Raw genomic sequence first — 14,997 nt, forward strand, 5'->3', positions numbered from 1 at the left:
TCCTGTTTTAAATGTGTGTCGAGTCACAGGAGACTGAAACGTAACGACCTCTGGCGCCACCTAGTGGTTCAACCAACTTTGTGCATTGATGGTGTCCTCAGTGACTTCTGTTAAACATTTATCATGAACATTTAGGCGTTTGAGTCAAACTTTAAGGCAAAAAGCGTTATTATTATTCAGCATTAGCAGGTCTGACTGAAAATGGTCTAAATGGTGAGTCATTTCAAAGAGGAAACGCTGAGATTTTCCTCTTTCTTTTGGAGGCTTGTTGCTTACGCTGGACTTTCCCCGACAGATTAAAAACATAAACACATAAAAGCACAGGGGTGTGATCGCTTTACTTTATTTACTCAGGGTGGGGAAATCAAACGTGCATTTGAACGGCTTCTCCGGACACTGACGTGCACTGTTGCAGAGCAGCCGCGGTTTGTTAGTTATTGAGCAAATAGGCAGAAATATTTAGAGGTTAGGTGTCTCGCTCAAGAGGAGAAAACTTCAAAGAGGCCTCTGATGCTGCTGAACGCTTTGCTGTTACACTCTTTACTTCCTCCAGTCCTCACAACTCGGTCATTAGGACTTTCAGGACCCAGAAAAGGGCTTTCAGATGAACTTCTGTGTAAAGATTCATGTGTTTTACGGTGTTTTTGTTCTTTTTTGTCCTTTTCACTGCTCTCTGCTTGTGATCTTTTTAGTTGTTTTACTTCTTCTAAAAGAGAGAAATAATTATCTTTGGTGTAGTTTGGTTAAAAAACCACACGTGCAGCACATCAGCCGTCTTTTCAGCCTTGTTTTGCAGGTTGTCTGAGTTGAGGAACGTAACCGTTCAACTCGAAAGCTTCAGTTAACAAAGTAACGTGGGAACAACAATGTTCATCTTTCACAGCAATAACTCCTAAGAAGTTGGTGTACGTCATGTTAATTACCTGAGCTGTTAGCGTTAGCTACTGCTAAAGGAATGCATGTATAAACCACGATGACTTATTTCTCAGATGCTTATATTTCTGGTCTGATCCCTCTTTGTGGCTCAGTTTCTTCAGCTAACTCTGCTGGAACTTTACCCTTAAATATAGTTTATCCACTGGGCTCTTAGATCCTCCGAGGCTGCTGGAGGATGGAAGATGCAACAGAACATTTCCACCAGGAGCTAGTTTCATCCGTCCAGCAGGGCGGGGGTGAGTGGGCGGGGCTTAGGCCTGTTAAATGAGGAACTTTTTGCACCTAAAATAAAAAGCCAGGGTTGTGTTTTTGGTGAGATTTACACTTCTCCCAGGAACAGAACGGAGCTGGTTAGCCTCAAACTCCAAATAAATGCTCTCAAACAAAGAAAAAGTGATCTCTGTCATGATATCTCCCCTCTGAGGAGCTGTTTTTAACTAATTAAGGTCAGTTGGTGTTTCTGGTGAGGATAGACGCACAAAAAAAGAACCATCTGACAGCTTAAACCATCAGTTTTAATGTAAATCATTGCCTTTCCCCTTATTTTTCACACAAACACGCATTCAGTATGTTCCATCCAGTCTTAATGCGTGTTATTAATGCTGAATAAGGAGAGAAAAAAGGCTGTTTAAATAACAGTTGCTTCCTTTCACAGTAATTAAGTAAAAACACGTTATAATACTGTAAATTCATAGTCAAAAGATGCCGGCCATTGGCGATACATTCAAACAACCACAGTATGAGAGGGCGTGTTTCAGCCACAGCACAGAAAACACACAGATCTGTAACCAGAAATGTTAAAAAAAGAACATTAACTTTGTGTTTTCTGGATCATTTCAAAGAAAAAGAGCCCAGTGAGTTTGTTAATATGCACACAGGCATCCTGTAAACACCACAAACGCACCCAGACCAGCACAGATATACGTTAACATGCACTTTTCGTACTTTTTCAGTAAACATTTGCTTAAAAACCCTGATTTGAGTCAACAAATTAAAGGTGTAAACACAAACTACAACTTGTTTTAATCACTCAAGAGTCTTTGCTTTCTGGTCAGTTCTGCTTAAAATAAAAAAAAGTTAAAGATCGTTAATCGGTTACATTTACAGTGTAAAAACACACGGTGTCGGTCCTTCAAACAGGAACTCTGTCGGTTTGTAACGTGATAAAACAGCTGATATAAAATCACAGAAACATGAAGAACACTTTTGGCTCGGGGGGCTTTTAGCTCTGCAGCCTCCATTCACACCAATAAATATCCTCAAAGTGAAATCTTTTATTTCCATGTATGTTCCAACAAAACTGCACCAGGTATAAATCTGTTTTTACCTAAAATAAGTCGGATTTCCTGAGAAGTTTCATCAGCTGGAGCTGTTGCACGTTTGCTTATCAGAGCGCCGCATTTTTTAGTGTCTGAACATCATTTTTGGGGCGTTTAAGCGTCCCGAAGTCGCCGGTGAAGTGAAGTTATTTCTTTTATAAGCAGTCTGATCAGCTGGGGAAGTTTCATGGTGATTGTAATGATTAACAGTGATTAGTAATTAATAATAATGACAGTATTGAGGCTAATTTAAGGCTAATATTTGTTCTTCTTTTGCTCTTTAGCTGCTCGTCGGGTGAATTTCTCAGACTGCCACTATTACCACTTTTTAAAGAAAAGCTCTTCTTATAACCTGGTTTATAACTCGTTTATTTAGTTTAGATGCTGACCTAAATTATCGTTGTTAATTCTATTAATAAAACTGAAGTTAAGCAGCATTCTGATTATAATCATATTTGAACTGTTGTGTATTTACAGAGCTTTAGGCTCTAATTTGACATCTTAGTCTTAATCTAAAATGACCTTTAGCCACGATAATAACACTAAAACTTACTTATTTAGTTCTATTGTCCAGTTTGGGTAAACTTGTGCTGACCGTAGCCTCAGTTTCCTGTTCTTAGCTGACAGGAGAGGCGCCCGATGTGGTCTCCTGCCGCCCGTCTGCTTCAAGGTTCGACGTGTCGTGTGTTCAGAGATGCTATTCTGCACACTGCGTCCCCACAACCTCGTGCCATGTTCAAAGTCTCTAAATCCCCCTTTCTGATGCTTGGTTTGAACCTGAATGCATCGAGTTGCTGCCTTGTGATTGGCTGATTAGCTGTTTCTGAACAGGTGTGGCTAATAAAGTGGCGTCTTTAACAGCAACACTTGTCATGAATGGGGGAAAAATAAGAAAATGAACAGTTTGACTCTAAATAAAAAGAAATCGACTCACTTCAACTGAACCTGAAAAATGTAACAATGTGTCAAAGAGTCTTTATGGCTGGAAATGTTCACCTGGCTGAGCTGACGCCTCAGATGCGACTGGACATCATCCCCGTGTTCAGTTTCAGAAAGAAGGACTTCAGCTTGCACAGCTGGCACCTCTTTTTCTCCTTCTTCTTCTTCTTCCCGTTCCTCCCTTTCTTGTACACGCCTTGATATTTCCCCTCCTCGTCCTCATCCTCGCCCACCCAGGGAACCCAGGCCCCTCCGTGCCGGCTGGGGTCGGCTCTGGGGTCGTCGGGTGGAAAGTAAACCGGCACAGCTGTTTGGTTGTAGTAGGCGAGCCGGGCCAGCAGCTGTTGGACCACATCTGGCCTCTGCTCCGCCAGGTCCTGCCGCTCGTACGGGTCGCCGGTGATGTTGAACAACCAGACGTTTTTGAGGGTGGAGGACTTGTAGAGCGGCGACAAGGTGCGTTCAAGGTTCCACCAGCGACCAGGGAGCGTGGGGAGCATCTGCGGATCATAGTGGGACATGTTTTTTTAGTTAAACAGAACATTCGGAACAGAACGGATCGCGTCACGGTGCCGCAGTACCTGCAGCGGGACCCAGTCTCCGTGGCCTGGATCTCCTGTCAGCAGCTTCCAGTCTCCCACTCGGATGGCAGCCTGAACAGATGTGTCCCACACCGGGGACAGGGAGGACTGGAGCCTGGACTGGGGGGCTGGATGGGATTTGGGCTTGGACATGTTCTGGTATCGGAATGATGTCTGCCTGGGCTTTGACTTTAACTCAAATCTGAGCTGTGTCTTGGATGGGGCTGACTTGGATGAGTTGTGGTTCTGGGTCGTGGTCCGTTTGGATTTGGTCTTCAGATGCGTTTGGATCTGAGGTCGATATTTGGGGCGGGACGTTCCTGACGGTGGACTCCCGCTGGAGAGGATCTGTGGTTTTGGGACAGGCCTCAGCTTAGCTTTGGGGAGGGGTTTGGATATCTTAGGCTCGGCGGCACGGTGGGAAAAAGTTAAAGGTTTCTTGGTGCTCTTTAACTTGAACGCTGACTTTTTGCTCAGTTTCTGCTTCAGAACTTTCTTCTTCTTCTTCTTTGGCTTCTTAATTCCTGCTCCCTTTGATGAGCTCACTGCCAAACCAAAGAACATATGAATGTACCAGGAAATGAAGCAAAAAACTCCAAAAACCACGAATCGGATGACATTTTCTGTAGGGAAACTTTGGGTCTTTGGATGGATAATTAAGTCCTTTTCTAACATGAGATGCGTAACTCATAGATGAATCTATTTGAGTCTGTTAAAGTGACGGCAGCTTTTATCGAGTTTATTGAGAGTTTTAACCGAGGTTCTTTGCACAGGCGACCAGTCCACAATCCTTTAGTCTTTAAGTGCCTGAACGGTCCAATATGTACGCCCCACGCTGCTCACTTAGGTCAGCCAATGAGCTGATCCCTCTCAGTGGAAGCTCCCAAACGCATCACAGCAATCTTTTAAATCCCGTCTTATCTTTTCTCTTAAGACTTTTACCTTGGTTTGAACCCTTTTAACTCTTCAAACCTCCCTCAAGGCATTCCTGACCAGATACCGAAGCTCAGTGACTCTGAACCCCTCCAGGATGATTAAGCTCCTCAACCTAAAGCATCTGTAAAACTGCAGATGCTGCCATGACCAGATGTTCTACCCTCACTCAACTCTTCATCTTATTCAATTCTAACACTTCTGGGGTCGGAGACCCACTTCCTACCTTTGAGATGCAGTTTTCATAAAAACTAAAACATTTTAAGCAATATTTATGTTAAACCTCTTGGAACTAAATTTAATCACCTTGATTGCTTAATTTTCAAATCCACTGAGTCGAGTATTGACCCAAATATCTTCCCTTTCTCAGGCATAAAAAGCTGTTTTTCCTGCTCTCTGCCTCGTGTTTTCTTCTTTTCTCTCCATCTTATTGTTTTCTGCCAGAGTGACGGAAAACAGTCTGTGTTTAAGGAAAGAGGAGCCACCGCGGTGTTTTTCTGAGGCTGTATACCAACACAGCTGTGTCTAACTCGCCAATGTTTGCGGATAAGCTGTAAACACTGTAGATTTTGGCAGGACGGTGGCTCTGAAGGACAAATCTAATGAACCGCTCGTATAAAAAGCCGTAAAATGAGCCGATATGAAACTAAACGTCTGTCAGTTTACCTGCAGGCGCCTTCATGCTGGTGCCACCCCAGCTCGTGGTCTCAGGAGGAGATTTGTGCAGAGGGTCGATGTTGTGAAGGATTTCCTGACGTGGCGACTCCTTTCCCTCGCTGATGGTGGGCCAAACATCAAAACCGTCCAGACCCTGGCTCTGCAAGACGAACGCAAAAGCAAGGGTCATAGGTCGGGTAATGAGAACCTCGGTTAATCTGTGCTACTGGAGGCCCTCTGGATTAGTCAGATGCTGCGCTACATTGCTTTTCTGCTTCTGCAATGGAAGCCAACAAAGCTTTTAGAGAATTCATTTTCATGGTAGTCAGATTAGTTGCAGTGTAATGTTTGAACTAACTACACAAAAACAATCAGTTTTTTCAGTGATATTTAACTTTTATCATCCGGTACTCACTCTGAGACCCAAAAGAAAGACTTATAGTTTAAAAAATGCTAAACGCTACTAAATACAAAGTCAGATATGAAGTCCGAGGTGCTTTTAGTGGTACAAAACAACATAAAATCACTGTTTGAGTCTCACAGACCTGGCTTATGTTCCCCCCTGCCAGTCCCACCAGTGTGGGGAACCAGTCGGTGATGTGGAGAAGAGCTTTGGAGACCCGTCTCCTGCGTCTCAGCAGAGGGCTGTGTACGAACGCCACGCCGCGGACTCCACCCTCCCAGTATGTGCCCTGAAAAAACCAAGCCAGCGAATGCAACTCTGTCACGTTTCTGTTTTCTGACAAACGGACGCTGGCAGCAAATTATGTCCAAGTTTACAGACCAGAGCAGGAAAAACGGAGACTGTGGCCGTGAGAGGATCCGCATTATGAGAAACACGGAGCTTTTTAACTGTAATAAGAACACCTGAAGCAACAGCAAGTGGAATAAAACAGTTCCTTCTACCTTTCTGCCTCGCAGCGGCCAGTTGCTCCCTCCTGTGAACGGCTGGGCGCCGTTGTCAGTGGAGTAGACGATTACGCTGTTTCTGTAGTATCCGTACTTTCTGAGGGCGTATGTGACATTTCGGACCGCCTCGTCCACTGTGGAGACCATGGCGGCGTACTTCCTCCTGGCGACGTTAGCCATGTCCCGGTAGGGATAGATGTAGGACTTCGGAGGCTGTAGAGGAGTGTGGACTGCCTGGAGGAAATAATTTAAGTTAAAATGGCCACGTTGGAGCGTCTTTAACATCCACACACGAATTAATCCACAGTCAAAGGATGCTTTGCTGAAAAATGGCAGCACTACAGACGTTAGACTTTAATTCTCTATGTTCCTCTGGTATCAAACCACTGATCGATACCTGGAGGGAGAGCAGCAGGAAGAGCGGTCTGTCCGTGGGGTCGTGACTCTCCAGGATCTTGCGAGCTTTCTGCGTGAACAGCGTTGTGGAGTATTTTCCTTCCTGACCCCACGCTACGCCCTCGTCATCATGGAGATCGTATCCACACAAACCCGGACCGTCACAGGACCCATAACTACACACAGATGGGGAAGCAGAAGAAGAGAAAGCAGCCAGGCAAACGGATGTAAACATTGGCTTTGTCAGCATTAACTGGGTTTCATTTTATATAAAATACTCATAATTTACCTGTAGTAATCCACACTTCCTGTTAAGGAGCCAAAGAAAGAGTCAAAACCTTTTCTGGTGGGTAGACATGCTTTCCTAAAGACCAAGAGAAAGAAAGTAAACTTTCACCGTGATCAGTACAGCCACATGGGCTCAGGAGTAGCTTGGAAAACCATCTGAACTCAACACAATCTGCATGGACCTGAAGCTGTTTTGCACAAGGAGGAAGCCATTTATCCACTAATTTCTGAGGACACAAGCTCCTCTCAGACGGACAGAAAGACAAGTGGATACGTGTTCTGTGGTCGGATGAGTCCATTTTCAGCTGCTTTTGGGAAAAACTGACGTTTGCTTCTACAAAGATGAGAAAGAGCATCGAGGCTGTCATCAGAGAAAGGTTTTGGAGACGTTACCATCAAGGTGACGTCTTTTCCTAAGAGGTAAGAGTTTATTTAAGCAGGACAGATCTCGTTCTGCTTGACTGTCATGGTTCAGACGCACAGAGTGTGTTTGACTGGTCTGCATCTGCAGTCCACATCTGTCTCCTATTAAAAATGTACGGAGCATCCTGAAGAGGAGAATCAGACAACAACAACCAGCTGAGCAGCTGAAATCTCATTTTCATTAAGAGTGGACACAGATTCCTCTGAAAAACAACAGTTAATACACCAAACCATTAAAAAGAGGCAGCTTTTTAAAAAAGCATCAGTAATGGAAGACGCCAAAAATAGTTCTTCATACTCATCTTTGTTAAATAAACGTCCAAACAAAATGTATTACGGATGGGATTCATATGTAAAATTAAATAAACAATTTAATGTGTCACTGATTCATTCATATTACATATATACTGGGTGTAAACTCTGCAGAGTACCTAAGGGAGCTTATTATTGTTAAACTTATTGATCTACAAAAAGGGAAATTACAGTAATTTCAAAACTTATAAAATATTTAAATTATCTAAATATATAATCTAAATTATAAATAGGTAGGAAAATGTTTGGAAAATCAGGTCAAAATGGATTTTTTTCTGGCACAAACAATCTCAGATTGTTGTTAAAAGTGTCTGATAAACCTTATTGATCAGGTATTTCACCCTCCATGCAAAGCCAACCACAGTTATGGTGGGTTCTGTTAATGACTCCTCAGAGAGTTCAACTTTCAACGCTAACTGTAGGATTAAAACCACACAAACGCCTGTGGAGGCTCCGTCTCACCTGTAGAAGCCCAGGTGCCACTTCCCGACCATATGTGTGGCGTAGCCGGCCTCGCGGAGCCTCTCGGGCAGGGTGTCCATGTGCGAGGGCAAACAGCTTGGCTGGCTGGGCCTGATAATGGAGTGTTGTAAGCCTGTGTGGATCTGATATCTCAAAGAAAAAAAGGACCTTTTAGTGGGACTCATTCATCCTCACTGCTGTTACGCTGATTAATCAATAAACATGTTAATTGGTCAGAATATACATCTCTAACCCGATTCTCGTGCTTCCTTTACGTTAATTTACCTCCCGGTAATCAATAAAATCCAAAAAATGTCCTTTTTTAACCACTTGAAACTTACTATACTGATTTAAAGGCAGCTCAGTATGATTGTGGCTTTTGTATAATGAAAAGAATAAAGAAAATAAACAAAAACTCAAGAATAACTCCAACACTAGTGATAAGACACGAGACTGCAGCAATTTCTTTGGAAAAACGTGGACGAAACATCAAACATCCACAAATTTACTATTTTAATTTTAAGGCCTTCTACATTTTCTTCAATATAAGAGGGGTTTTCACGATTTTATACAAAAGCTTTTTGCAAGTTTATGCAAATGTTTTTGCGAATTTATGCAGTGTTTTGACGATTTTATACAAAGAGTTTTTGCTAGTTTATACAAAGGATTTTCATTAGTTTATATAGTCTTTTACCAGTGTGTGAGTGCATGATTTTTCAGTTATGTGTATGAAAACATTTCATTCGTATGTGTACGAGGTTTTCAATACAGTATGTGAGAGTTTGATTTAATATGTTTGTATTTAAGCTCTTTCTGAATAATATAATGTTTCTTCTATTCTGGACTGAATGATCTAAAGTTATCTCACATACTCAGCAAAAAAGACAATATTAATTTGCTCCAAGCTGAAAATAAATCCATCGAACTCTCAGCTTTATGCAACAAAGTGAATCTTTAAAGGAAAGTTGGCCTCACTTAGAAAATTAGTTCAAATACTGGGAAAGTTCGAATTTAAACATTATGCTCTATAAGTAAAAGAAGCTTAATGTTGCTAATGTTATGTTTGCTACGTTTCTGCAAAAATGGAGGCACATAGAGCCAGAGGTGGTCTTTGGAAGAATATTGGATTTCACACCATGAAAAGTATAATAATGAACAAAAATCAGGCAGCTTGTTGACTTTGTACACTGCAGACGTCTTCTGAGGATTAAAATACTCCCTCGTTGAAAGACTTGATCGTTTATTTGAAATTCGTTCAAACTTGATCTTTGGAAAAACTGACAGGCCTAAAAGGAAGTAAATCTTGTTTTCATTTAAAAAGAGCTTAAGTTTAAGGAGAAAGCTCCTCCAAACAATGCAGTAGAGATGTTAAGGTGTGAAACAGGAGTCCAGTAAAGAGGCGACCGTACCTGCCGGTGATGAGCTGGCTTCGTGATGGAGTACAGATGGGTTGAACATAGTAGTTTTCCAGTTTCACGCCCTCTGCTGCCAGCTTGTCTAGAGTTGGGGTCTTGATGGTGGGATTGTGGTAGCCAATGTCGTTGAAGCCCTGTTACAGATAAGTAGGACTTGAACTTCCTTTGTTTGTTTATTTGTGTTTATTTGTGTTTACAGCTCGGACGACAGGGAAGTCATGTGATCAGTCCCAGGTGTGTTGCTGCTCTTTTGCATCCTTGTATGGACTTTTTTTGGTTGATTACACATAAGGACAAAGTGTTTTGAGGTGTCTGACGGTAGCACAGATCATTTCACACCCACCTGATCGTCGATAAGGATGAATATGATATGTGGCTGATTCTTCTTGGTCTGTGCTGTCTCATCAGTGTGAGTATTTCTGTCATTCTGCGGCTTTATGGGGTCTGCGTTTGACCGATGAGCTGACAGGAAGTCCAGAGTGAGGATCACACTCAGCAGAGTAAGAGCTGCAGCCACAGCTTGCATCCTCACAGCACAAGTCCTGCATGGAACAGAAAATAAAACGCAACAATACAGTGACAAAGTCTGTGGAAAAGATGGGGAAGTGGAGCTCAAAAATGTTTGAGTGGGCACAATTTCACACAAGCGTGCCATCCCTGGAGGACTGAGCGCAGATCATAAAACCACATTTGAGATGAACTTGCCAAGTTGGCTGCAACTGTGATCTGAAACACATCCATCTGGTGGAGTGAGAGCTGAAACTCTGAGGCGGGCTTCTTAACCGTTTACAATCGTTGGAACTGAGACATAATAAAAAGTGATGAAAATATTAGCCGTGCCTGAGACAGCTGAAATGGGGAGGATTAGGACTTCAGAAACTATTAATCATTAGTATTGTACAGTGTTAAAGTGGATAAAATCCTCTGTTAATTAATACAAAGAAGTAGTTTTATGATGTGGCAGAACAGTACATGCAAAACATTTATGTTCAGACAACTACTTCTCTTTGCTTAATCGATAAAATCCTAAATGATTTACAACTTTACAACAACTTTAATATTTTTATATGTAAGTGAAAGTTGTTGAATGTCTAAATCAAGACTACATTAAACTGAAGGCAGCTAAAATGATCACAACCTCATTAGTGAGACTTCTTGTGTGTACTTTTTATTATTCATTATTTAACAACAGATTCTATCCTCCAAAGGTTCTTTTTAAACATGATTAATAACTGGGTTTCCAATGAAAATCCATCTTCCTCACATAGATGTTTCCTCGCCTTTCGCTGAGAACACAGTCACAGTTTCACCTCGATTTCACCGGCTCCGTTCTCCAACTGCTCACAGACTTTACGTTACTTCACGTACGGACGTTTGATACCAGAGGATTCCACCGGGGGAACGCCTGATCGCTCAGACTGGAAGCTGCAGCCGGATTTATGGGATGTAAACAGAAGCACTCCAATAAATCGTAAACATGGGGTGAGTAGAAGAGGTTGGCGTTATTGTAGGTGGTGTGTGAGGCCCCTAAACCAAGCATGGTGTAAGAAGTTACAAAATTATACCCCCCCCCCCCCCTACTGGTCACTTAGTTATTGCAGCTTGCATAACATTAATTTCTAGGAACAACCAAATGAACGCAGGATAAACGATTCAATTCATTTTAATTCTATTTATATAGTCCCAAATTACAACTGTCACCACTTTAAAGGCACTTTAAAGACACAGTCCAATTCATGCCAATTAGAATCTAATTGATTGTAATCCGATCATTATCCAATCAATTAAATTCCAGATTCATACATACAAAGCCCATTTTAAAAAATCCCATCATGGCGATGCAGCAGTGATACCAGCAGCTGTATTTCAAGCTTTCGGGTTTGTTTCCAGTTTGGAAAACTACTTCTTCTACTGATTTACAACCACTAGTAGCTTATACTGCCACCCTCTGGCAGCCTTGATCAATCCCTCTAAACCAGCTGAAAGACGTCTGATTTCCATATCCAATGCAAACCCAGCTGGATTCATACAGATGGAAACTGACTTCTGTAGCACTTTGCTGGAGGGTTATTCCCCACTTTAAAATACTCCAAAGGTGCTCTTTTAGGAACAAATCGTGGCTTTTTACTTTCCTTCTCTTTAAAGACTCTTGCATGGGTTGTTGCACTGTGTTTGGGAACATTATTAGGTTGGAAAATTCAACTCCTGGCAGGCTCATTTTCCTTCATTCACCTCATTCACAGCCTCATATCGGCACACTCCCACCTCCATATTTCAGTTGTTCTTGAAGTCTTTGCCAGATTCACGCCAAACATGGAGCTAAATTCCTTCATAGCTTCCGACTTTCGACTTATCTGAAGCCAGAAACTTTCCCCAGTAGTCATAAAGCCTCCGTTCAGGCTTTCTGGTGAATGTTAATTATTCAAATGCACCTTCTCTCATCGACAGAATGGATTTTCTTGCACCTTGTAACCACTGCTGCAGCTGGGATTCAGCCTTCGTTTAGTAGCTTTCAGACCCTCTTGTCACCTCTTGTTCAGGCAGCTCTTTGCCATGAGGAGCCATGCTGCAGTGGAGCCACAAATGCAGCCAAAACCAAGAAAGCTGAGGTTTCCACATTATCTTTTTAGTGCTCTTAGCCTCAGGTGGAAAATACATGTACTTTTCTTGCATTGACATTGTACCAGTTCATTGTTAAGCCAGTTGTTAAACTCGGCACGTCTCGGTTTATAACGGTGCTTAAACTTATCTTAGAGTGCAAACAAAAGGTTATTATTTCTCTTGAATGATCTGATCATTTTTATAAATAAGTAAATAGCTAAAAACCTGAGTAAAACAACTTCTAAGAGCCCCGACTGCCCAAAGAGATGTTCTCCGATCAAGATAAACATTCAATTCACACTTACATTAAATACAGAATGATATCTCTATCGTCTCTGACGTGCTTATGAATTCAAAGCCAAGAGCAGGATGTAATGCTGATTTTTATATACAAGCATGATGGAAAGCAGCTGCCTCACCCTGCATGGAGACCATACTGAACTGGTTCCCCACTCCTGCACAGATACTGGTGCATATTTTCATCTGGTTGTGTGTGTGCTGGACATTAACTCTTTTCCTGTGACAACTTTTCCTGTTAGTTCAGTCCTCTTGCATAGAATTCATTTAAATGAAGTGTGGAGGCTGTTTCATGTGTGTCAAATAAGTGGATCCTATTCAAATTTGTCATTATTAATAATAATAATAATAATACTGTATTAACACTGTATCACAGTATATCCTCGAGCAAATAAATCAAACACTCAATCTTTTGAGTAAAATCCTTATAAATGCATATCTACTCCTCACATCAGCTGTTATTTCAAAGCCAGGCCTAAATCAATACCTCGATAAAGGATCAATGGGAGTGAACGGCTCTTCTCTCCCTCCTCTCCGCGTCGCTTTAGTTCATTCTTTACACCTCCGCTCCGTCTTCAGCTCCGACAAAGTTCGGTTTGAGGAAAAGTCCGTAGAAGACGCCGCATGTCCTCAACTTTTCTCCGAGCCCTCCTTCCTCCAGCCTGAGCGTCTTCAGCCGATGAAATACGACCGAAGTCAAGCTGCTCACAGGCGCACTCGCGCTGCTGCTGCGGCCCGTCAAAATAAAATGTTCAGCGTGCGAACACGTTACGGCTTTTTCCAGGCTACGATACACTTTATTACGTAATTTATTAAAATGATTTAGCTGACTGAAGATTAAATTATGTTGCCTCGGTTAGTTAAATTAACGATGACTCAAGATACGTTTTCAATGAATGTATTCTCAGATTCACCTCGAAAGAATAGACAAATCTTTGAAAATTGTAGAGTAATTTTGCTAAGGGTAGTTGCTAAGGCAACCGGAGACTGTGGATTTAACTAAATCCATAACAACCGTTGCTATTAGCTAGATCAGTGGCTAACTTTTGCTTTTAGCTTGATTGCCAGTGATAGAGATGTGGGACTCTATCACTGCTTTGATGTTGAACAGATATTTTAAAAAATCCAATGAAATAAAGTAAAAATGATTTATTTACACATGAACTGGACTGGTTGTTTCTGTGAAGAACACCTATGTAGCAAAGTTAACGATTTAGCTTCTTTAGACTGGATAGATTATGTTTTTTTTAATTTTTTTTTTATTATTTACTTGTTATTTGTTTATTTGTTTACATTTTTTTCCACTGAATTTATGTTTCAAACTGACACCATCCCAACTTTAATTTCTCTTGAAGACAAAAAGCCAACAAATTTCCATGGAAAGAATATAGTAGTTTTGTTCCTTGCAAGTTTTCTTTAAAATCTAAGTTAGGCATGGGTATGCTTCTCAAATTTATTTTAGACCAGTGTGCTCTAGAGTCTTATTCTATACGGCACACTATTTAAATCTTATTTTCATTTTCATCTTATGCAAAGAATAACCTTAACAGCATGTTTAGCAATTTGTTACTGATGTTTAGCATTAGATGTATGGGTTAAAATTGGCATCGGTTGATGCTAACATGATCTATAGATAACTAGCTGTTAGCTTGGTCTCCAGTTATAAAATGGGACTCTTGCTGATGCTGAATAATTATTTTTAAAATACAACAAAATAAAGTAATAATGACTAATTTACCCAAAAAGAAATTCAGGGACTGGCTGTATCTGTGCTATGTACGAGCTATGTAGCAAAGTTGGCTATTTAGCTTGTTATCAGCCTGGCATGATGGTTTTTGTTTGTTTTCTTTCAACAGATCATTTCACTAAATCTGTTATAAACGTTTTACATAATTCAAGACCTCTTCACTTCATTTCTCAAATGTCCATTTTACTAAGTTAGTATCTCAAATAAAGCAACATGTTATTGCACATCAATTCGGTATGGGACACCGTTTGCTAATAGTTAGCTTGCTATTTACAATGTAAACATGACTATATATGTTCACGTAACATAAACAGTGCTTATGCTAATTTCATTCAGCTAAATAACTGCCTCAGTGATTAAAGTTCACTGAAAATAGTTTTTTGTTTTAATTTGAAGGTTTGACGACTTAGTTTCCACCCTTTTTTTACTTCTGTTGTGTGACTTAACACATGGGAAGTGGTGATAAAGTTACAATAGCATTTCTTCAGCTGTGATTAAGTTCTTTAATATGTGTTTGTGTGGTCAGTTTGTTGTAAACGCTACAGGTTTGCCCGTTTATGGCTGCAGGAAAGCGGACAGAACAAAAGCAGAGCTGCTCCAAGCTGGCTGTTAAACAGGCAGAGGAGCCAGCTGGCACTCAAGAGGAAACCAGGAATGTCTCCTTTAGGCAGCGCACAACTTTTATCAAGTCATCCAAAAGTAATCAGGCTGAGACAAGAGAAAGGTGAGATTAATCAGAATATAAAATTTTCTTTTAACATCTGAAAATTCCTCTCTGGAAA

General features: G+C 41.2%; 1 protein-coding gene across 1 annotated transcript; it reads right to left on the minus strand.

Moving 5' to 3' along the window:
• Window positions 1–1,427: 1,427 nt before the first annotated feature.
• LOC140269318 (arylsulfatase I-like) lies at window positions 1,428–13,150 on the minus strand. The gene is made up of 11 exons (XM_072364361.1): window positions 12,956–13,150; window positions 9,914–10,112; window positions 9,565–9,704; window positions 8,156–8,305; window positions 6,960–7,034; window positions 6,672–6,846; window positions 6,272–6,508; window positions 5,911–6,057; window positions 5,375–5,525; window positions 3,776–4,320; window positions 1,428–3,694 (listed from the first exon to the last, which is right to left on the minus strand). Exons 2-11 carry the CDS (start codon window positions 10,094–10,096, stop codon window positions 3,269–3,271), a joined length of 2,229 nt encoding a protein of 742 aa, XP_072220462.1. The 5' UTR covers window positions 10,097–10,112; window positions 12,956–13,150; the 3' UTR covers window positions 1,428–3,268.
• Between the last annotated feature and the right edge of the window lie 1,847 nt (window positions 13,151–14,997).

The sequence above is a fragment of the Leuresthes tenuis genome, unplaced genomic scaffold (assembly GCF_036924035.1).
Source record: "Leuresthes tenuis unplaced genomic scaffold, fLeuTen1.0.hap1 SCAF_14, whole genome shotgun sequence".
NCBI lineage: Eukaryota > Metazoa > Chordata > Actinopteri > Atheriniformes > Atherinopsidae > Leuresthes > Leuresthes tenuis.

What these genes read in the sequence shown, in the direction of transcription:
- LOC140269318 (XM_072364361.1), bottom strand. Translation starts at nt 10,096, where the DNA reads ATGCAAGCTGTGGCTGCAGCTCTTACTCTGCTGAGTGTGATCCTCACT. An exon ending in GGAAGTGTGGATTACTACAG is followed by an intron (nt 6,847 to 6,959) that starts GTAAATTATGAG and finishes ATCTGTGTGTAG; the next exon opens with TTATGGGTCCTGTGACGGTC. An exon ending in TCCTGCTGCTCTCCCTCCAG is followed by an intron (nt 6,509 to 6,671) that starts GTATCGATCAGT and finishes TATTTCCTCCAG; the next exon opens with GCAGTCCACACTCCTCTACA.